The sequence below is a fragment of the Paroedura picta genome, chromosome 8 (genome assembly GCF_049243985.1).
Source record: "Paroedura picta isolate Pp20150507F chromosome 8, Ppicta_v3.0, whole genome shotgun sequence".
Taxonomy (NCBI): domain Eukaryota; kingdom Metazoa; phylum Chordata; class Lepidosauria; order Squamata; family Gekkonidae; genus Paroedura; species Paroedura picta.
In genome coordinates, this window is record NC_135376.1 from 15,234,920 (window position 1) to 15,258,897 (window position 23,978).

Genomic DNA, 23,978 nt, shown 5'->3' on the forward strand with positions numbered 1-23,978 from the left:
GGTCTGTTTTTGCTGATCCCCTCTCATATTTACAACTTCATTTCTGTGATGTCTAGGAATAGAATTTTAGGGGTACAGCAGAATTACTGGGAAAGGTGGGGGTAAAGTCCCATACTATACTTTCTGCTCTGCTTGTAACACAGGACAAAACCCAATTCATTTAGAAATTAGTCAGCAAAATGTCTTCTATAAAGATGCCTTTAAACTAGGATACAAGTCTTTCTGTGACCATAGAGAGGTCATAGCAGGAAGCTACACTGTGTGTAATTCTTTTAATAAGGATTTTTTCCCCTGTGCAGAACTGCCACAATAGGTCGGCCAGGAATGGATGGCGTACATATGTTGCAACGAATGGTGTGTGTGTGTGTGGGGGGGGGGGAGATAATGCAACAAGGATGAAAAGACAGCTTAGGTAATGGTAGCAATTAATGAACAACTGTTCATCACTATACCAAATTTTTGTATGAAGCCTGTGTTATGTGCAATCAAGTTGCTTCTGAAGTATGGTGACCCTATGAATGAATGACCTCTAAAACATCCTATCATTGACAGCCCTGCTCACGTCTTCCAAACTCAAAGCTGTCTAAACATCCGTAAGAAGTTCCTGACAGTGAGAGCGGTTTCTCAGTGGAACAGGCTTCCTTGGGAGGTGGTGGGTTCTCCATCTTTGGAAATTTTTAAACAGAGGCTGGATAGCCATCTGACGGAGAGGCTGATTCTGTGAAGGTTCAAGGGGGTGGCAGGTTACAGTGGATGAGTGAAAGAGATGTGAGTGTCCTGCATAGTGCAGAGGGTTGGACTAGATGACCCAGGAGGTCCCTTCCAAATCTATGATTCTATGATTCTGTGGCTTCCTTTCTTAGTTGATTTTCTTTTGGCTTTTGGGGATCTTGTTTTGAGAGCTGGTCTGCCAACAACTGAGCTTTGAACTAAAATCTTGACGATCCATCTTCCCCCAGGCAAAATCACTCTCTTATGTAGCAGGTCCTGGGGCTTCCTTTCTTGAGGCAATCATCCCTTGTTGGGTTTTCCCCTTCTGCCCTCCATTTTTCTTGCATTCTTGTCTTCTTATGATGCGACCAAAGTCTGATAGTCTCAGTTTAGTCATTTTAGGGTCCAGGGAGAATCTACACTGTCTTTTAGGCAGTCTGTGCTATCTGTAAAACTCTGCACACAGAGCCCTGCAGACATTCTGGCAAACCATCTGCTCACATTTCACATTTTATTTTGCTATCACGCATCAAAGGCCGATGGTTTCTTACCTTGCATGCAACTTGGTCCAAGTCGGCCAGGAGGACAGTAGCACTTGCCAGTTACTGGGTCACAACGTCCCTTAACACAGGAACAGAACGAGGTGCAATCCCGCCCGTAGTGATGCTCCGGGCAAGCTATAGGAAACAGGACACCACATACCAGATGACTGTGGGGTCTGGAAACTGAGCACCTTTTGATAATGGCCATTCTTGTTAAATTGTATTGCAGGACCCAACATTCAGTTGGGTTATGACAGAGGCTTAGTGCTAAGGATGTTTTTCCTGCCCTGATGGGGTGGCTCAGACTAGCCCAATCTCATTAGGTCCCAGAAGCTAAGGAGGGTCAACCCTGGTTAGTATCTGGATGGGAGACCTTTGAGGAAGCCCATGGCCACTGCTGCAACAGGCAATGGCCAGGCAATGGCCAGCCACCTCTCTTCTACCTAATAATAATAATTTATTTCCTGCTACTCCTGAGACTGGCTCATGGTGGGTTACAAAATGTCCACTAAACCCCCCAATAAAATCCCATTAAAAACCAACAGAACAATGACAAAAATCTTTGGACTGATCCTGCATTGAGCAGGGGGTTGGACTAGATGGCCTGTATGCCCCCTTCCAACTCTATGATTCTATGAAAAAACATACAACAGAAAACTGGAACAAACATGGCGGTAATTACTTGATCTCCCATCCCCCCATCCAGCCTGTAATCAGGGGATGGAAAGAGGTGTCTTAGATAGCAAATGGCCTAACCGCTGCCTAATACCGGGAGCCTAATTCGATCTTCCTTCCTTGGAAACCTTATGGGGCCACCATAAGCCAGCTGTGATTTGATGGCAAAAAAATTAATGTTTTCCTTAATTACTGAATATCCATCAAGCAAAAAAAAAAAAACTGAGATCATGTCTGTATTACAAATGGTACCATTAAATGTCATGACTTCTCCCAAAGAATCCTGAGAGCTGTAACAAGTTGCTAAAACAGTCAGGCGATGATGCCTAGACTTCCATCTCTCTCTAAAAAGATGGGCCATTTCCGGGACTGTCAAGAAACAGATATTCATGCCACTGTAATTCTGTACTGCAGTTTTGCACTCTGAATGCCTCATAAACAGACTCAGCCACTTTTTTGCGGGCACCTAACCTACGGGATCAAAGCAACAGAATCAAACCAGCAGCTTGCATGTTAATGCCTGTACATGACCAGTGGACTGTACTTGTAAATAAAATCTGTGTATGGCTGAGGGTGAGCATTTGTAGTTGGGACGCCAAAGGGAACTCACTTACTTTGACCACAGTCTGCTCCAATGAAGCCCAGAGGACAACTGCAAGCTCCTGTAATGGGATCACAATGCCCTCCATTCAGACATTTGCATGCTTTCCTACAGTCGGGACCGTAGGTTCCTTCTGGACATCCTATTTAAGTATCAGGATGAAGAACAATGGTAAGTATGACCACATGGCTTAGCAAAACATGACAATGGCACATCTATTAATTAAAATGCAGGTCTGCCCCATTCCAATGTCCTGGGTAAGCCCAGGCTAGCCCGGTGTTATCTTGGAAGCTCAGCAGGATTGGCCCTGGTTAGCTCTTGGAGGGGAGACCACCTAGGGGCACCTGGGAATTGTAGTCCATGGACATCTGGAGGGCTGCAGTTTGACTACCACTGAAGAAGTCCAAAGTTGCAGTGCAGAGGCAGGCAAGGGTAAACTGTGTCTTGAAAAAACCCTACAGGGTGGCCATGGTTGGCTGTGACTTGATGGTGCTGTCCACCACCAAGTCCCCACATTTAAAATAAAATTAAATGAGACTAGCAGAACTTGTAACTTTTCACCATGTTGGTAGTAGATAATGGTGGTCAAGAAAAGGAGGACTTTCATTCTGCCAATCCAAAGGGTCAAGCCCTCCTTTTCGCCTTTTATAAGCCAGCCATTAAAAAAAAACAAAACCCATAAGACTGAATGAGGAGCACTTAGCCTCCAAGAACAACATTAGCAACCCTGGGCCCTTCAGGTACTACTTGATCCATTGGCTCTGCACAGCTCCCTCACCTCAAGTCGGTGGCCTCTATAATGTAAATTCAGAGCCAAAGCACACATGCTCCTGGAAGTGTGCAAGTGGAACTCCAGATGTATAACTTGGCATTAAAAAGCAGCTAGAGGGGCTCCATATTGATTGGGGTGAGACAATTAAGGAATTTTTCTCCCTGTTCTAGAGTTTCCCAGAAGGAAAACGCCCCTCTTCCTGCCTTCTGGGGCGTTTTAAGCCAAGGTGGATTGGAGGGGGAAAGGTTAAGTGCTGATGTTTGATTTACCAGAGTCAAAGTGGCCAGGTAGAACGAACCTTCCCCATCGTGTCAGCTTCTAATCCATAATCGGGCCCTGTAGAGCGGTTTTCTAGGGACAAACGGCGTGTCTGAATTCCAGTCACGGAATTCAAAAGTCACATGTCGCTTTGGCTCTTCTTATCACCCCCAGAACGTATTTCTGAATATTTTGTACTTCGAGTACGGCTGTCTTTGGCGTGTTTTCCCTCTCCAGAATGCAAAATCATCTGCGGAGCCTGAAAAACAACCATCTGTCTGTCTGGCCTTCACGATAGACCGGAGCCAAGTCGGCTGGGAGCAGGGTGCGTTTTCTGAAATGCTTTTTAAAAACTTTCCCTGCGCAACTGTAACATATCAGAAACATCTTTCTTGCGCAGAGCCCCCAACCTCCCATCAAATGGGATCCGTTACCCTGTCTGCCTGGGTTGAAGATCAATACCGAGCCGTGAATTTGGAGCCTAAATTCTACACTTTGAGCATATACGCTTGAAATCTCCGTTCCTGGCAAGGAAGAGCGAATCACTCCAGCAGCCTTTTTAATATCTACCCAGAAGCCTTGCCAAGAACACACCCTTCAAGTAATGACCTCATTTGGCTCCTCTTTCAATGAGCGCCTCTTTCGCCCACCCCACTTCCTTTCCAGTCCCTGTTTGGCTTTTGTTTCCCTCACTTGCTGTTTCAGGTACCTGAATCTCTCTCTCTCCTCCTCTCTTCTCCATCTTGTCTTGCACCCCTCCCCCGGCACTCCCCTCTTTTCTGGCAAATCTTATGGAATTGTTTCCCGCTTTGAGGTGAGACTGCTTTGTTCGATGACGGGAAATGGCTGCGGTCGTTTGTGCAATCCTGTCTTCATCCCAGTTGACCGGCCCTCTTTCGGATGTTTGTTTCGGCTCAAGCGGGAGCAACCGCATAAAGGTCGCACCTCAGTTGACAACGTTGAGCGCTATGGTTGCCGACCCAAATCTCGTTGCTGGTTCCTACCCCCCCCCCCCCCAAAAAATATATGGGTTCCTTGTAGGCAGCGAGGCTGGTGTGCGCGCTCTTCTGCCACTTTGGTAAAGCAAAGTATCCACAAAACGAGGTTTTCAGGGTTCCCACTGCCAGTTATCTAATAAAGACATTTTCTAATTTAACAGTTTCCTGTGTATCTGTGTTATGTTTTTTCTGGGAACTGCAGGAACGGCAGCCAACCCTCTAAGTCATTTCCTGATTCCTTCCTTCTGGCCTGGATTACTCTTGCCATGACCAACAGCTCCTAAATCCTCTCGCAGCAGTAGCCTGGATCAGGGCTTTCCTGACCAACGTTTTTAATTGCAGGGCAAACAAACAAACAAGAAAGGGACACTGGAAATGCCCCCTGTGGCCTGCAACCCAGAGCAGAGGTAAATAGAGGCGGTATAGCATAGCAGTCCCTTCAAGAGGAGAACCTTTCCCTGTCACTGAGTGCATTGCTGGCAGGGTGCCCCAAAGATCTGCTGCTTCTCCAGACAGTCTTGCTTGGCAAACCCAGAGGATAATAGCAGTGACAGAAGGAAGCTGAGAAGCTGCTATTCCCTCAACACACATACACACACCCGGCCTTCAAATATTTGTTTTCCGTTCCCATCAGTGGCTTCCTTCTGGCATCCGGAAAACGCTCTGAAAGCCCCATCGTGCCGCGGTAGTGCCAAAGTTAAGCAGGTCTGGCTCTGAACACCATTTGGATGGAAGAGCAATGGAGACACCTATAAAGGATATGGAATACACTGGAGCAGTGGCCCCCAACCCCCAGTCCAGGGACCGAGACCAGTCCGTGGATCAGTCAGTACCAGGCCGCGGCTTCTCCTCATCCTCCTCCCTGGCTGCTGCCTCGGGGGCTGCCCTACCACTCTGCCACCGGCTCACCTTTGGTGCTCTCCAGCGGCCACCATGGCTGGGGCTCCCCCTCGGCATGGCACTGTGCAGCTGCTGCTGGCAGCGCCCCCCAGTGGGTGGCGAGAAGTCAGGGGTGCCGGCAGGAAAGTAAGTGGAGCAGGGGCTCAGGCGGTGGCGACGTCCCTCGGCAAGAGAGTACCCCCCCCCCGAGCCTCAGTAAAATTGTCAAGCGTTGACCAGTCCCCGGTGATAAAAAGGTTGGGGACCACTACCCTGGAGGATGGATGACGATTACCTATATTAAGTTCCTCACAACAGCACCTTATCAAAGTTGATGGAGATACTGGGAGAAGAATGAAGGAAATCTGTGGTTTTCTCTATCATGCAACCCGGGGAGAGTGAGAGGAGTCACGTCCTTTGGACTCCCTGTACCTCCTAGGAAGAAATGCCATATATATATATATATATATATTTACTGCAATATTTCTAACCTGTCTTTTCCTCCCCAAACAGCTCACCTATCAACATAAAGAGACCACTATTACAAAGCTTTGAATTAAAACAATGAATGTCTTAGATGGCCCAGGTTGGTCTTAATTGGTAGTTGGATAGAAGACCACAGGGGAGCTATGTAGAAGAAGGCAATGGCAAACTCCTCTGCTCATTTCTTGCCTGGAAGTTCTTGGGGTCTCCATGAGTCTGTTGCAATCTCAATAATTCTCATAGGATGCTGTCTGGTGACCTGTCATGCTCTTGGCAGTGGAAAAGCTCAGTGAAGTATAAAAGAGATAATCCCTATATCAAAATGCAATGAAACCATGCATCTTACCATTACAGACAACTGACATGTTCATCAATAATCAACAAGGCTTCTGCAGCCCAAACACTGGTTGTGGCAAGACTTACATTAGGCAGGGGCAGCACACACACAATCTCAAAATAATGCAAATCTCAAAATAATGCAAATCTACACAGGCTCTTCACACACCCGGAGTCATGTCTGACCCTTGGGGTGACGCCCTCTAGCGTTTTCATGGCAGACTCAATACGGGGTGGTTTGCCAGTGCCTTCCCCAGTCATGACCGTTTACCCCCCAGCAAGCTGGGTACTCATTTTACCGACCTCGGAAGGATGGAAGGCTGAGTCAACCTTGAGCCGGCTGCTGGGATTGAACTCCCAACCTCATAGGCAAAGCTTTCAGGTGGCTGCCTTACCACTCTGCACCACAAGAGGCTCTTCATTTGCAGTAGCAGCTCAGTATTTATCACAACCTGTCATTCTACTCCAGCCTTTCTCAACTTTTTTTTTACTGTTGAAAAACCCGAAAAACATTCTTCAGGTTTCAAGAAACCCTGGAAGTGGTTCAATTATGCAGAATATGGTTGGGAAGCATAGTTACGTACATGCCCACCTGGGGCCCCTCCCCTCCCCTTCCCACCCCATCCAGGTCCATCGTTGGCCATGGGGGGGGGGGTCAGCATTATCATATATGGTTATATCACCTGATAAACATTTAACACATTAAAAAAAATATAACAAATTAATTTATCCCCCGCCCATTTGGGAAACCTTTCCAGGGCCATCACAAAACCCAGGGTTTCACGAAACTCTGGCTGAGAAAGCCTGTTTTACTCTTTAAAACAGGGGTAGTCAACCTGTGGTCCTCCTCCAGATGTTCATGGACTACAATTCCCATGAACCCCTGCCAGCATTTGCTGGCAGGGGCTCATGGGAATTGTAGTCCATGAACCTCTGGAGGACCACAGGTTGACTACCCCTGCTTTAAAACATGTGCGTTGCAAGTTAAAAGAACCCTTTCCCAGCATCTCCACTGGTATATGGTATAGCCGCATCGTGAAGCTTAACACCAAAGTCAATTGCATTTTCCCCCCTTAAAGTCAAAACACTATTGTGTATCAGGCATATATAGCCTTGTGCTGATTTATGGGCAAATAAAGCGATTCTTATGGCTAGGCTATCTGCTTTCTTCGGCCCCTGCCAAGAGACTATTTCAATTCTTCACTGCAACATTTGAGAACATGAAAGCCCAGTTGCTCTTGGCGGCGGAATACCTCTGCTTACCAGCCAGCTATATCTTTTATGGATAATTTCTTATACTCCACTCTCTTTTCTTTCCGCCCTCGTAGTACTATAAAGTACAGCAATGGTTGCCAGGCTGGGTTTCCAACCATATCCAAACACTTGCCGACTGGACTCAGGCCAACTGGAGGGCTCTGGGAGAGGCTTTGTATATCATACCTGTTTTTAAACAGCACATGGGAGGGTCCTGCTGGAAGTCTATGGGTCCATTTTGCCCAAGGCTGTATTTTCATAAATGCTTTGAATATTAGTGGGGCCCCCTCTCTTTAAAATTTTTGGGGTCCTCCAGACAAACACCAACTGTCTGTGACAGAGGGAGACAACTTATATGAACTTGGTCCATGCACTCCCTGTTCTGCAGAGCAACAAACGTCCCCGGGAGAAGCATAAAAAGTTTCTCGGCAATTAGAGCCACTGGGTTCAAGGCTGTGTTCTTGGGCATTACGACTAATCATTAGCCTGTTGAGATCAGTTCCTGGAAGCGACGGCAGCTTCAAAGGAAGGACTCTATGGCATCACTCCCCACTGAGCTCCTTCCCTAAACTCCATCATCCCCAGACACTACCCTGGAACCTTCTGGGATTTCCCAAGCTGGGGTTGGTGCCACAGGAACCACCCATCATCAGTGTTCTGTTATTAGAGCCAGCTTGGTGTAGCGGTTAGGAGTGCGGACTGCTGATCTGAAGAGCTGGGTTTGATTCCCCGCTTGCCCACATGGAGCCAGCTGGATGACCTTGGGCTCAACACAGCACTGAGAAAGCTGTTCTGACCAAGCAGGAATATCAGGGCTGTCTCAGCCTCCCCTCCCTCACAGAGAGAGGAAAGGGAAGGCGACTGTAAGCTGCTTTAAGACTCCTTCGGGTAGAGAAAAGCAGCATATAAGAACCGACTCTTCTTCTTTTACTGCTCATCCCCCAGTCATTTCAGTTGTACTTCTATGGGAAGCACTCATGAGCTCTGGAGGAGAACTGGTTGTTTGTACCCTGCTTTTTACTACCCAAAGGAGTCTCAAAAGGACTAACAAACACTTACCCTTCCTGTGAGACAGGTGGGGCTGAGAGAGCTCTGAGAGAACTATGATTGTCCCAAGGTCACCCAGCTGGCTGTATGTGGAAGAAAAGTGGGGAATCAAACCTGCTTCTCCAGATTAGAGACCACTGCTCTTAACCATGACACTCTGCTGGTGCTTGCCTTACAGCAGGGGTAGTCAACATGTGGTCCTCCAGATGTCCATGGACTACAATTCCCATGAGCCCCTGCCAGCAAACGCTGGCAGGGGCTCATGGGGATTGTAGTCCATGGACATCTGGAGGACCACAGGTTGACTACCCCTGCCTTACAGTACCAAGCAACCAAGAGGAGATTACACAAGCTATAGAAAAAAAACCCCAAAAGGGTATAAACCCAGTGTAATCAAAAAGGAAACGGAGACATTTCACTCTTATTCCTATGTGAGTATATGAACTACATAAAGCAGATACAAAATTAAAAACTGGAAATAAAGATGATTCTCTGCCTCTTTTCCAGGCTACATCCCTGCATTTCCCCATCAGTCTCTGCATTACAGCAGAAATGTTCAGTCTGTAGTTTTTTTTTTTAAAGGGCAATTATTAAGGAAGGCTCAGTCCTAAATTAAGACAACAATCCATTTTAAATTAACCAAATTGTCCAAGTGCAACTTACACTGGCCTCAATGGATCCCTTTAAGTATAATGTCAAGTACTGAAACTCCTTTATTTATTTAGCTTTAAAAACACACACACCAAAAGCTACCACTTGTGCACAGTTTAAAATTATGAGATTTTGGGGAACTATTTGGGGTCAGTTTAAAAGGACTGAAAATGAGGCACATGCCGGGAACTATAAAACTGGTGCAACATGAGGAGTAAAATCTAGGTCAATCTGACAATTAGGGGTTTTTAACAGGCCATTCTTATGGGCTTCTTTAATGCTATAGTGTTTTAAGTGTTGGAAACAAGGAACACAAACCATGTGTCTGGTGCAACATGACAGACACCACTGCCTCCTTCAGGCAATATTTTCCATCCAAGATTTCCTCCCAGAGACTCTGTCCCCATCATCCAAATTTAAGGCTTAGGAATTTAAATCAATAATTGCTGTGGGGAGAAATAAATGATTGAACAGGGAGATCCCACATTCCGAAATTGTCTGAGCTTGCACAGTTAAGCGACTCTGAAATGTTGCTTTTATTTTCCAGATTTAGGGAAATTTTGAAATGTGCAGGGGAAGCAGTCAAAGGTAGGAGAACTTGAGTGTTTATGCCATCGAGGAGGTTGTTCTTATTCTTTCGTAGGGTACAATGCCAAATGTGTGTGTGTGTATGTGTGTATTTCTTTTAAACAGGGTCTATCTTTAAAAGCAATTTCAAGGCAACACAAAGATGCTCACTGACAGACCGTGAAAAGATACTTTTTAATTCTAGGTTTGGGTTTCTTATAGGAGAAGACAGGATGGAGTGGGGGGGGGGGAGTCAATTGCTCCCAAGTATCCCCCAAGTACCAAACATCAAAGCTTTGGAAATGCTAATTGGCTACGGCAATGAAGCCGCCAGCTCACACCTGAGCTGGAATCTGACACTGAAGACTTGTCAGAGAGACTTGGGGTTGCAATGCTAGATTCAGATTGAATCTTTTGCGAGATTTCAGCCAGGGATTCTTTAACCCACAAGGAGGTAGGAAAACAGGAGAAATAAATCCCTTGGCATGGAGGGAAGGGTCCTTTTTGGGCTATGCCATTTGGGGGAAGGAGCACCTCAAATCTGAGCTCCATCTCGATAGCATGCAATAATAGCGTCTAATTCAAGAAGATGCACTCACATTGTTGTCCATGCAGTCATCTGTACTGAAACACTCTTTGACAGGGACTATTATCTCTTCTAACATTTTCTTTCATTTAAAAACACACCTTTTAAATTTGAGGTAAATCAACTGACTAAGTAATTGCACTAACCCATCAATTTAGGCTTTTAGGGACTAATAAAACCTGTTAATGGATAATTGCAATGAGTCTTTCCCCTGGCAAAACGTGCTTTGCAATACATCCTACTGGCTTTATATCTGTTGTTGTATTTAAATTTATATCCCATCTTGTCCTACAGGCTTAGAGTGGCTTAGAGCATCTTAAAGTGATCAAGGATACACCAAGTACAGCGATACACATAGACAGTGAGTTGGGGCATGGCAAGTTCCAGCTCTTTAAAATCCTGTAAACCTTTTGCTGTTAACCCTGAGAATCCCAACCTGTATATGTCTTCCCTTCCTAGCTGCATTTTTACAAGGTATTTACAAATAGCTAGTGCAGGGTGTAAACCAGGTGAAATTGTCTGCAACACCATAAATGCAGCTCAGGACAGGAACAGGGGATGTACCATTTCCACTCCAATGTGGTGGAAATACACACACTATTGTCCTGGTGGTTGTACTTAATTGCACATTATGATTCACGCTGCAGGTTCCAATTCTGATAGGAAATCCTCATGCCAAAGTGGCTTCAATGTATTTCTGTGGTCAAGCTGGGGCACGTCATGACACTCCTTATCACAATAATTCTACATGCTAATTTAGCCAGTCCTTATTTTTACTATTAAAGTAGATTTTTCTTCTCAGTATTTTGCATCATTAAAAAAAAAGATGTTTTTCTGTGTGATGACAGCTTCCTATCTAGAACATTTGTATCCTGCCCTTCCTTTCCTCCAAGAAGCTCAGAATGGCTACAGAACTGAATACCTGGCGTCCTTTTATCCTGACAATCCCTTGATCCATTGAGCTCGGCAGCAGAATGGGATTGAGCAATCCCATTGAGCTCGGCAGCAGAATGGATCCACGTGGCTTTCAATGTGCTATCAGCACAGTGGGGATTTGCTCTCCCCAGTTCTAGAACAAGACTATAACTTCTATGCCCCACTCACACACTGGGTTTCAAGGAAACATAAGATTTCACAGACAATCATATAAACTGAACATCAAAGGACCTCCCCTACTCTCTGCTCTCACTCATCCTCTTTCAAGTGACAAGGTCAACACAGGCTTCCTCGGGAGGTGGTAGGTTCTCCATCTTTGGACATTTTAAAAAAGAGGCTAGATAGCCATTTGATGGAGAGGCTGATTCTGTGAAGGCAAAGGGGTGGCAGGTTACAGTGGATGAGCGATTGGGATGTGAGTGTCCTGCATGGTGCAGGGGGCTGGACTAGATGACCCAGGAGGTCCCTTCTAACTCTATTATTCTATGATTCTATGTCTAAAACCAAGTCCACTGACTGGTCTGGCCAGTGAGACCTGGCATATAGTTCTATTGTCCTGTTAAAAATTTAGGGTTGATTTCAACTGCTTTTAATTGTATTTATATGAATGGTTGTACACTGCCCCGAGATGACAGATTTCAATGGGGCAGTCTATAAATATATAAATAATAAAGAAATAATAAATCATCCATCTCAAAGGTGATCATTCAGAGCCAACAAAATGCGGCTCAATGGGCACAGAGAGTCAACAAAATGAAATCAAGGAGATTGCACATTCTCTATTTGCACTTCACAGTGGCTCAAGAAACAGTTTTATTTATTCAATTGTGGTTCGAGGTCGCTTGCAGTAATAGCTAAAAACCTTTTCAATTAAAGCCAAAAATAAATTAGCAACCCCCAAATCTCTTCCCCTTAAAAGGTGTCTGCCATTCAACCCCCTCCCCCCCCCATGCCCTGGCTAACTCTCAAAGTTCTCCAGGGAGAGCCCCCCCCCCCACCTCTTCAGCGAGCCCCTTCTGCAGAGCAAGAGTCAGGACAGAAAAGGGCCTCCCCAAGTGGCGGGACAGCCAACAGATGGCTGCCACATGACTGCAGTTGGGGCAAAGGGACACTGCAGAGTGGACATTCTTAAAAAAGGCCATTGATGAGCAGGGATGGTCAGATATTCCTTTCAGTGTCCCATGGTCGCCAACAAGATGGCAACAATCAACACAGCAAATATATCCACCAGCCAGCACACTTGCACACCAAATAAATGAGTATGTATGCTAAAATACATGACCCAAATAAGGGCAGACACTATGTGTCTAAACAAAAAAGAACTGCTTTCATCTCTGAGCAACGTCCCACCCCCATCGAGACCCGTGAAAGCCGAAGCTTCTGCGAAGACCAGAGGCGCCAGAATCCTGGAACCGTAACCCACCGACCAAATACTTCACAGAGATAGCGAAGGAGCAGAAACGGCACTTACTGAGCTCGCAGCGGATTCCGTAGTACCCCGGGGAGCATCCACATTGGCCTGTCACATGGTGACACTCTTCATTCTTGCCAGAACACTGACATACTTGGTTACAGTTCTCCCCGTATGTGCCTGGCAGACAAGCTGAGGGAAGAGGAAATGTAAACCAATGAATTGCATTTGTCTGGGTAAACACAGTGCTCAAACAAAGAGCGGGGGTAGCCTTTATTCAATAAGACCACTGCCTGCAGAAGAATGCTGCCCGCTGGGACTTTGGGCTTATTACGTTTGCTCGGGGATTACTTTGCAGTTTGATTTTGTTTTGCTCAAGTCCATTTGTGCCCAGCTGTCAAGGGCCAGTTGCAATTTTCTTGTCACTTAGAGAAAGTCATAGGTGGATGTCAAGGAAAACCGACTAAAACAATAAACTCGGCAGAGTCCCCCCTACATATGCACGGAGGCTGTCTCCTCGGCAGATGCCTGGAACCTTCAACATGGCTTCAGGGGTTTAAACAGTTTTGTTCTTAGAGCTCTCCCTTGTCTTGAGACCCACCCCCCGCTCCAAGCTCCTGATTCCTGGTATGTGCGGGGCTTCCCACCATGAATTTACAGTCAACATTTTACATCCAGGAAGACATCACAGCAGGGCTTCTTAGGAGCTGGATCACGCGGATCATTGCCTCCATGATTTAAGGACGATTTAAGTTCTGATGCACTGGCCCTTTCATACACATAATTATCCAGCACAATGGTACTCTGAAGGCATTCAGAGTGCTACATTTGCACTTAGGATCAAAATCAAAAGAGCCATCTGACCATGTGCTCTGTTTGCCACTCCACCAAACACCCATATTCAATAATATAACAGTGCATTTACCTGATTCCCCAATCCTTTTTCTTCTATCCTTAGCATGAGGCCTGGAATTCACCTATCCTGTAATACCTCCATCAGTGATTGTTTCAAGGTAGGAAGTACCTGGCAACCACAAGGTCCACGGGAAGATGGCCATGCCGAAAAGATGGCCATGCCCATCTTCCAGGAATATGGAGTGGGCGTCATGATGGAGAATGGTGGTCAGAAGAGCCACAAGTGACTCATGAGCCACAGATTGAGTATCACCGATATAGTGAATCTACTTAAGCCGAAGCATGAAAAAAAAAAATGTTTCCAAGGAATACCAGGGTCATGACACAGGGGCAGGCAATGGCAAACCACCTCTGAATGCCCCCTGCCTGGCTGCCAGACAATCTTAGGATCTCTTAGCCACCTGACACAACAAATAATAAATTAAATGCAACAAATAGTAAAAATTTGAGTAGCGCCCTTGACAGACAGAATCTTCTGCTTCAATATCTGGTTCTTGGGTTTAAACAATCCAATGAGTTCAAGTCAACTGAAGAAAATGAAGTGGCTTGCCACAGGCATTCATTCTGTGAGCAATCCCTTCTGTGGGTCTATCAATAGAACAGTAGACTTGAGGTTCCCTTTGGCCAAATGGTTTTTGCACGTAACACTTTTGCACGTAACAGTTTACTATATGTTTACTAACAGCTTGCTATATGCTTCTCAGAGTGTAGGCAGCAGTCAGGCATGCTCTGAAGAAGTTCTATCTTGTTTTGTGGGTGGAAGGAAGGTTCCCCGTTTGTTTACTACTTTCCTTGTGGGATTGAGATTGGTGAGGGCACTGAGTGTAGAAGTATTTGCAACTGGTGGGGAGGGGAGTCAGAACATGAAGAAATATGGATGACATTTCTGAGGAAATTATCCGTCCTGCATCACAACTTCTTACCCAACTGATTTCTCAGCACTCCCCAGACCATAACTGCAGAATTTCATGACTCACTTGTTTTGCTTGTATAGATTTCTCTGCCCATAAGATAGTCTTTGGATACTACCAATCTAGTTTGATTCCTCCATGAAGAAGAAAAAAACCCAGCCCCACATAAGAGGTCTTACTTCTTTCACAGCTTCTATGACTTCAGCAATGCTTTTAAATGAATTGGTGTTTTATTAATCACGGCAGCATAGTAGCTTTTCGTCATTATGCGTTTTCTAAGGAAAATGATAGCAGCAGAGAAATATCATTTGGTTTCTAAGGATAGCTGTGTTGGTCCGTAGCAGAACAGCTAGACCGGAGTCCGGTAGGACCTTAGAGAACAACACGATTGTGGAAGGGAGGTGGGTTCTAAGCTTTCGAGAGTCAAAGCTTTCGAGAGTCTAAGCCAGGGGTAGTCAAACTGCGGCCCTCCAGATGTCCATGGACTACAATTCCCAGGAGCCCCCTGCCAGCGAATGCTGGCAGGGGGCTCCTGGGAATTGTAGTCCATGGACATCTGGAGGGCCGCAGTTTGACTACTCCTGGTCTAAGCTTTCGAGAGTCAAAGCTTTCGAGAGTCAAAGCTTTCGAGAGTCTTTCTGAATCTTTATAACCCAGGCCCATTCTGCACACATTGGATAATGCACTTTAGAAGTAGATTTTCTTGTTCCAAAACAGGGAGAATTTTCTTGTTCCAAAACAGCAAAAACGCATTGAAAGTGCATTATCCAACATGTGCAGAATGAGCCCAGGTCAGAAGGTGGAAAGGGTGTTGCAGGTTGCAGAGGTACAATGTGAAACGTCATTTAGGGGTCCACACAATGTTAACATGAAAGGGAGTCTTCACACTCAAAAAATGCTGGGGACCACTGAGTTAGATGATAGAGCTGAAGTGACAGAAAGAAGACATACCTTGAAAGGGGGGAAAGGAAGAAAGGAATCACCAGACCTGAAAGGACAGCAAAGTGTTAGAGAACAAAGAATGTGATGCAGTAGTTAATATCATATGGTAAGATGGAAGCCCTAAGGTCACTTTGGCGAAGTTTTACAGAAGTCCCATCTGTAGCAGATTGGCCATTAGAACCACAGGGGAAAACCCCAGTGGGTGGGTAGCATAGGAAAGAACCCTTCTAAACCACCCTGCCTAGCTCGAAAGATGATCAGGCATGTGGAAACCTGGCCAGGCAAAGTTTGCTGATGCCTGCAGGATTTCTGGCCTTCCCTCCTGTTGACTATCCACAGCTGTGATGATGGTGATCCAAGTCCACTGAGGGGGCTAGTCAGGCAAGGATGGGCCAAGGCAGGCAGGCACTTACAGCCTTACATGACTAGCCCTCCTGTTGGGCAAGGGGTGGGGCCCTTTCAGATGCCCAGTCTTAAAGAAGGCTATGTCCCTTCTCAACCTCCTTTTCTCCAGGCTGAACATTCCCAAGTCCCTCAACCTATCTTCATAAGGTTTGGTCCCTTGGCCCCAGATCATCCTCATCGCTCTCCTCTGTACCCTTTTAATTTTATCTACGTCCTTCTTGAAGTGAGGCCTCCAGAACTGCAGACAGTACTCCAGGTGTGGTCTGACCAGTGCCGTATACAATGGGACTATGACATCTTGTGATGTGATGCCCCTGTTGATACAGCCCAAAATGGCATTTACCTTTTTTACCGCTGCGTCACACTGCCTGCTCATGTTTAGCTTACAATCCACAAGTACCCCAAGGACTCGTTCATACACAGTGTTACCTAGAAGCGTATCCCCCATCCAGTAGGCATGCTTTTCATTTTTCTGCCACAGATGCAGAACTTTACACTTATCTTTAATAAAGATTGTGTTCAGATCTCATTGAACTCTGTCTCTATCTTCTGGAGTATTTGCGAGTCCTCCCAATTTGGTGTCATCTGCAAACATCTCCACCCCCTCATCTAGATCATTAATAAATATGTTAAAAAGTACCGGACCGAGCACAGAGTGCTGAGGTACCCCGCTACTCACCTTCCTCCAGTCTGATGAAACGCCACTGACAATAACTCTTTGAGTGCAGTTCTCTAACTAATTCCCTATCCATCTAACTATCTGAAAAAAACAATTCCCTATCCACCTAACTATCTGAAAAAAATCATTAAAATCAGTAGAAACACTGCAGCAGAATCAGTATTAATGTTGACATCAGGCTGTACATTGGAAGAAAGTGCTACTGTGTTTTAATGGGCCTTACTCCCCATTACGTATATTCAGGGGTGAATTAGCACTGATGGGATATTGGTAACATAATCCTTTCATAGTAAGCAGGCAACTAATATTCATTTGTTCTGTATGTTTTGTTTTTGTTATACAAACAGAACTTAATTGATATGGATGGTGCCACGTTTTGCAATTAACACATGATATTCATTTTTTTAAAGAATGGTGGAAAGTTCCATGCAACAGGAATTTTAGTGATAAAAAAATCTTCTACCAAGAGAGTCTCATTATTCAATAGCCCGAAGGATGTTGACATCCCTATCTGCTGCCAATTTTGCTATGCACATTTTTGAATCCTAGTCATGCGCGCTCTGCCATTACAGCATTCGGTACTTTTTAAAAGGTTGCGGAGGTCGTCCTAGGGCAAGGGTAGGGCAGAGGTGCAGGACTGGCCACAATCATTTCCAAATACTGTATTTGCAGAAGTGCTGCTCCATTGCAAGAAGGATGTAAAAAAAAAAAGATTTGGACCATTTCGTCCGAATCACCCACAGCTTTTTGACCGAATCCGAATCGAGGTGGCGTCATTGAAACCAATGGCGGCATTAAAGTCTATAGGAATTTAAGAACGATGACATATTTTAAAAAGTTAAAGGCACTCTAACTTGAGGGCATCCAATGAAACAGATTGGCAGTAGGGTCAAGACCGACAAAAGGAAATGCTACTTTACACAGGGAGTGATTCGAATGTGGAATTCACTGCCAGAGGATGTAGTGATGGTCTCGGGAACAAACAGCTTTAAAAGGGATGAAGACAGATTCATGGAGGATAAATCTATCAATGGCTACTAGCCATGATGGCTGAGGGAAACCTCCACGTCCAGAGGCACTAGTCCTCTGAATCCCAGAGCCAGGAGGCAACATCAGAAGAAGGTCTCTACCTCTATGCCCTGTTGGGGGTTGTTCAGAAGAACAGCTGCTGTCTGGGCCAGGGTGCTGGACTAGATGGACCATTGATCTGATCAAGTAGGGCAGGGGTAGTCAACCTGTGGTCCTCCAGATGTTCATGGTTGACTACCCCTGGAATAGGGCATTTCTCATGCTTTTATAACTCTCTAAAAGCATATTTCTTACCTATATCACAATAGTCTCCAAGCCACCCTGGAGAACAAGTGCATTTCCCTGACTGATGGTCACAGATTCCACCGTTGCTACAGCTACAGTTCTGCCAGCACTCCTCTCCGTATTTCTCAGCTTCACACTCTGCATTGAAACAAAAAGGATTTTCATGGTTGCCATGTGGCCTGAATGGGGACACAGCTCAGATACATGAAAACTTAGGAAGTGGAAGACTTAGGAGACTGTACACACATGGTAAAATGTGTGTGTTGTTCTGTTCACATAACATGTTGCCTTCACATATCGGCAGAATTATGTGTAGGGGAACACTCTGAACATATGCAGTTGGTGGGCTCTCAGTACATTATGTGCCTTTTGGCTGCTTCTAATAAAAGGCTAAGAGCCTCTTGTGGCACAAAGAGCCTCTTGTGGTACAGAGTGGTAAGGCAGCCGTCTGAAAGCTTTGCCCATGAGGCTGGGAGTTCAATCCCAGCAGCCGGCTCAAGGTGGACTCAGCCTTCCATCCTTCCGAGGTCGGTAAAATGAGTACCCAGCTTGCTGGGGGGTAAACGGTAATGACTGGGGAAGGCACTGGCAAACCACCCTGTATTGAGTCTGCCATGAAAACGCTAGAGGGCGTCACCCCAAGGGTCAGACATGACTCGGTGCTTGCACAGGGGATACCTTTAATAAAAGGCATTTTGGGGCTTGTTCTCTGGTTTCCTCATGGGGTGACAGTCATATTAGACAAAAGAAACTGCCTAGAAAGGAGAACCTCTTCCCAATGTCCAGAATTCTCTTCCCTTGCATACGCCCCATAATCCGTATTTAGACGTCATCAGGAAATTATGCAAAACTGGTGTTCAGGGCCAGAAATAGAGCAGAATGTATTTAACCCATGGGTTGGATGCAATGCAGGGATCTCTGTGGCTTTACTTCCCTGGCAGGCCCAACTGCCTTCCCCTCAGCAACTGCTGCCACAGAGTAACCATTGAAGTGTAGGATCCTAATCTCACAGAACAGGTTCCCGTACCACATCAGGACGGCATGAACTAGCCCATCACCTATTGTGAAAAAAGGGGGCAAGCCTTCTGCCCTCCCCCCATCAGTGCAACGGGAAAAACTGTGTGGCCCATTTTTGCTAGGCAGTTGTACTTAAGAATCAACTGGCTATTTCGTGAACTCGGGGTGCTTTGAAAACTTGTGGGTTTATTTTTTTCTCTTGAATACTTTCAACAACTAAGTACAAGAAGCTGGAGTTAGCCCAAAAGATAAGAGTTTTACAATCTCCATCAAATAAATGTGACAGTTATCACAAAAGGGCTGCTTCAAAATGCTTGAACACCTGCCAGTTTAGATCCATGTTCCGTTACCCAGCTGTGTGCAGGAAACCAGTTGGTACATGAGGCTGCTTAGAAGCAGTTTGAGCCTGTTCATTGGGTTACTTTTCACCTTTTCAAGAAATACAGGGCAGGACAGTACGCTTGGCTGTGTTTCATAGCGGCACATTCTCTTAACCAGGGGTAGTCAAACTGCAGCCCTCCAGATGTCCGTGGACTACAATTCCCAGGAGCCCCTGCCAGCATTCGCTGGCAGGGGCTCCTGGGAATTGTAGTCCACGGACATCTGGAGGGCCGCAGTTTGACTACCCCTGCTCTTAACCAACCATAGATGTGCTGTAACGTCTGTCCTTTGACAGCCAATTGCATAAGTAAATGGTAAGCAAACCAGTCAGCCAACCAGTCCACCGACCACATCATTTAATGACCTGACACCACATCATTTAATGACCTGATCCTTGGCCCTGGGAGAGACTCACTTTTTGCCTACTGTGCAAACGAAAGGGTGCCCCTAAGGCAAGGAAATAAAACTCCACTACCAAAGCTATTGCACAGTTGCAGAGTTGTTTAGTAGCTGTTCCACACAGATGCTTGTGGTTTTAACTTGTCACAGTGATTGGAGCTGCTGGACCTGAATGTGTTTGCTGTGAGCTTTGCAATGGTCCTAATTTTGCGGACAATTATTGCCACCTCCCGATCCTCCACTGGCAGGTCCAGAGGTTGATGTCCACCACCTTCTGTGTTGTTAAGGGCAGGGAGGGGATGAAGAACTTTGCCATCTCGAGGAGTCATTTTGGTGGTCTTGATGGAGATTCAGCCTTGCCTAAGAATATTTTATCTAACACATGCAAGGCTCATGAGCCAAAGTTTTTCATTAAGGGCTATTACATATTTACACCAGCAGCTGTCCTGAGGCTCTGAGATTCTTCCAGTTTTAAACCACTGATTTTTATGTACATTTCAATGATTCCGTGTCATCCTGAGCAAGCTTGGGAAGTCAACAATCAACCAACTGCCAGGAAAATCCCTTAATTAACTTTTGGATTTATCCACGTTGCTGTATGCTTGTGAGCAATGGGATTGGATCCCATCATACTGTTTCACTCGTACTTCTCTGTCTGCTGTGGAGGCATTCTTCACTTGTGCCGTTCACTTCCTTTGCCTTTAGCACTTCCGGGTACAAAGGTCAGTGTTGGAAGTCCTAGTGGCAGAGGAGGTGAACACCACAGTAGAGATGCATGATGGGAATGATGTCATTGGATCCATATTCTGATTCTTTAAAACAGACAGTGAATCAGTTAACCTGAACTGGATTGTATTAATTCTGACTGCAGGTAGGGGCTGGCAAGAAGAATAAAAACCCCACACACTGGGAACTAGCTTATCAGGGAAGAGACTAAGTTAGAACCCATTTCACCTCCCTGAAGGCTGGCTTTCCATGTGAAAGGAACTTTTTTGAAAAAAGAAACAGAAAAAAAGAAGACTGACATATCCTGTGACTTTTCACCTGCAGTCTAGACATAGTTTTACTGGCCCACCTGCTGTCAGGGAATACATGCCTTATGTTCAACAACTCACAACCCACCTTGACAGAGTAGTCCTCTCCAGCCCTTTGGGCAAATACACACGCCAGTTGTGCGATTGCAGACTGCTCCGTTCTGACAGTTACAAATTTGATGGCAGCCTTGTCCGTAATGGTTAGGCTGACAGGCTGTGGGGAGAGAGGAGAGAGAGAGAGAGGAGAGAGAGAGAGAGAGAGAGAGAGAGACAGAGAGACAGAGAGAGAGAGAGAGACAGAGACAGAGAGAGAGAGAGAGAGAGAGAGAGAGAGAGAGAGAGAGAGACAGACAGACAGAGACAGAGACAGAGAGAGTCAGAGAGAGACAGAGAGACAGAGAGAGACAGAGAGAGAGAGAGAGAGAGAGACAGAGACAGAGAGACAGAGAGAGAGAGACAGAGAGAGACAGAGAGACAGAGAGACAGAGAGAGACAGAGAGAGAGAGAGAGAGAGAGACAGAGACAGAGACAGAGACAGAGACAGAGAGACAGAGAGAGAGACAGAGACAGAGACAGAGAGAGAGACAGAGAGAGAGACAGAGACAGAGACAGAGACAGAGAGAGTCAGAGAGAGAGAGAGAGAGAGAGAGAGACAGAGAGAGACAGAGAGAGAGAGAGACAGAGAGAGACAGAGAGACAGAGAGAGACAGAGAGAGAGAGAGAGAGAGAGAGAGAGAGAGAGAGAGAGAGAGAGAGAGAGAGAGAGAGAGAGAGAGAGAGAGAGAGAGAGAGAGAATGAATTACCAAGCCCAAATCGCAAGACTTCAAAGGACACATTACATTCATTAGAACTCAGTTCAAGGAAAACAAAACAAAAAAAGGAAACTTACTTCGGATGGGGCCATCCTTTCAAGTCATACACACATATTTGCACGCTGACTGTGACTGACAGAATAACTTGGATCTGCAAATATGTATCACAACATCCACTAATTTCTTTCCTCAGTGAAGAATGGGACCGTTCACATGACAGTCCTGGCACCCTCTTTCCATTTTTTCAGAATGTCTCTGAAAAAACCAAAAGGCTAATCTGACAGGCTTGTTTATTTGATGCTTAGGAAGAAAATCAGGAGCACCCCCCTCCCGCATATACATACTGGAAGAATTACACTCAAAAGGTGAGATTTTACTGGGCTTCTTCCCAAGAGTGACAGAGACAAGTCTCCTTTGTATTTTTACCTACAGTTACCTTCCCTCCTTCTCCCCACAACAGACATTCTGTGAGGGAGGTAAGGTTGAGAGAGCTCTGCCAGGACTGCTCAGCCAGAACCTCACTGGGAGGAACCCAAGGTCACCTAGCTGGCTACATGCAGAAGAGTGAGGAATCAACCCTCGTTCCCCAGACTAGAAGCTGCCACTCTTAATCACTACACCACGCTGGCTCTCCATTAGGTCATGAACAAGAAGGCCACTGGATACTGTAAAGAGCTCTGGTGCTAGGGGACAAACACAGAAGAGAAGCGCCTCTCCTAGACACCAACCAGTTTCACTTCCTGTTAATGTAGCATATGGAGGACACCAACTCTGAAAGATCTCAGGATGTGGGGGAAATAATATGGACACAGGTTCTCCTGTATGTATCCAGGTCTAAGGCTGTTTAGCACTTTAGACATCAATGTTTTCTTATCCAGGAGGATGTAACAGCTCATAGGCTATTCTCAGCATCCTTAGCTGTTGCAGGGGAATGAAGAGGAGGCAACAGGAAGTGTCTCCCTTGGCAGCTGTTCCATGACACTGAGAACAAAGGGTTCCGGCTGTAGCTGTCTGCAGCATTTGTTGCTCAGGCAAGGGCAGCCAGCCGCTAAGAGAAAACAACCACCCACCACCCCACTGCTCCACTCTTCAGACTCCTGAGCACAAGTCACTTTTAGTTATGAGCAAAGATTATAAATGTTGCAACAGGACTTCAGATTTGCCTACCAGGCCGGTGTCCCTCTGGGCCCACAAGAAACAAAAGAGGGCCAATTCATTTTATTCACACTGGTGGACCCGTTCTTTGCAGATAGGTGGTGGGCACTGTTCTTTATCCCTAATTTGGCATCTGACATTCATGCTCCATGGTCTTTCTAAGCCAGGCTTTCTCAACCAGAATTGCTTGACAGCCCTGGAAGGGATTCCCGAATGGGTGGGAGTTCATATATTTATCAAATATTTATTGGGTGCTAATGTCCATTCACGGTCATGTCAACCCACCCATCCCTCCCAAAATGGCCACTGATGGGCCTGAAGCAGGTGGGAAGGGGATGGGCCACGGGTTGGCATGTCCACAGCCATGCTCCCCAACCATATTCTGCACCATCGTGCCACTTCTAGAGTTTCTTGAAACCTGAAGCATGCTTTGGGGGTATCTCAATGGTAAAAAAGTTGAAAAAGGCTGCTGTAAGCCATTGGCTTTTAATACCATCAAGTCTTTGAGCAAATCAATATCTGTTTCGCTTCCATGACGGTCTGGTACTTCCCCTCCAAACCCTTTATTATTATTCTCTCTCTCTCTCAGGAGGCCTCTCCATCACTTTGTGACACCAGGCCTGACTATAAATTCAGGAGTCATATGTTGCCAGAGGCCCTGGAAGCAAGCCATCGCCCTCCTGTTTAAGAGCAACCTTTGGAAGAAACCAGCATCGTCACCCGTGTATTACAAGGCATTACTGGCCCGACTTAAAATCAAAGGGATGATTCATTGTGTCAGTGAGAGGGGAAAACAAAGGGGGGAGGGGAGCAACTACCATTCTGCATTGTTGTTCCACCTTCCCCCTTTGCATCTCAGGCAAATACGCACTTGACAGCTTTGGCATCTTAACTAAACAACAAGAAATAAATCGGACCTGGTCTTCAACGGTCCCACTTGCACAAGGACCAACAGAAGCTTTGGAGAGAAGGTTATAGCGGGAGGATGAAAGAGACCGGCAGGGCAGAAGATGATGAACGGCATTTCTTAATTAAGCTTAATACTCAGAAAGGAAAGATGTAAAGGCTTGCCGGGAACAAGTCGATCCATCAGTCACACACTTTGCACATGCTTTGGAACTCGGAGGAAATGGCCCAGAACCAAAAGAAAAGCTTTTGCCCCGACTCAGAAATGCTCTGAAGTCTCAAGCGACACAAGCGGGAACACAATAAGGCCATATTTCACTAAGCCCAGAAGGTAGCCGGCCAAGGTAGAGAATCCAGTTGAGCTGCTCTATTTATAAACTGGGGAGGACAGATTTTGTCA

General features: G+C 45.9%; 1 protein-coding gene across 7 annotated transcripts in view; it reads right to left on the minus strand.

The window, feature by feature from the left end:
- The window catches only part of LOC143843009 (uncharacterized), a 228,529-nt gene that overhangs the window by 14,162 nt on the left and 190,389 nt on the right, over nt 1-23,978 (minus strand). For all 7 annotated transcript variants that reach the window (XR_013233425.1, XM_077348484.1, XM_077348485.1 and 4 more), the window contains 5 exons: nt 20,793-20,918; nt 17,883-18,011; nt 12,768-12,899; nt 2,543-2,671; nt 1,263-1,388 (listed from right to left, as the gene is read on the minus strand). Coding sequence is in view for 6 of the 7 variants with exons in the window: in XM_077348484.1 (XP_077204599.1) it covers nt 1,263-1,388; nt 2,543-2,671; nt 12,768-12,899; nt 17,883-18,011; nt 20,793-20,918 (642 nt within the window). In the remaining variant the exon portion in view is untranslated. The remainder of the gene's footprint in view (nt 1-1,262; nt 1,389-2,542; nt 2,672-12,767; nt 12,900-17,882; nt 18,012-20,792; nt 20,919-23,978) is intronic.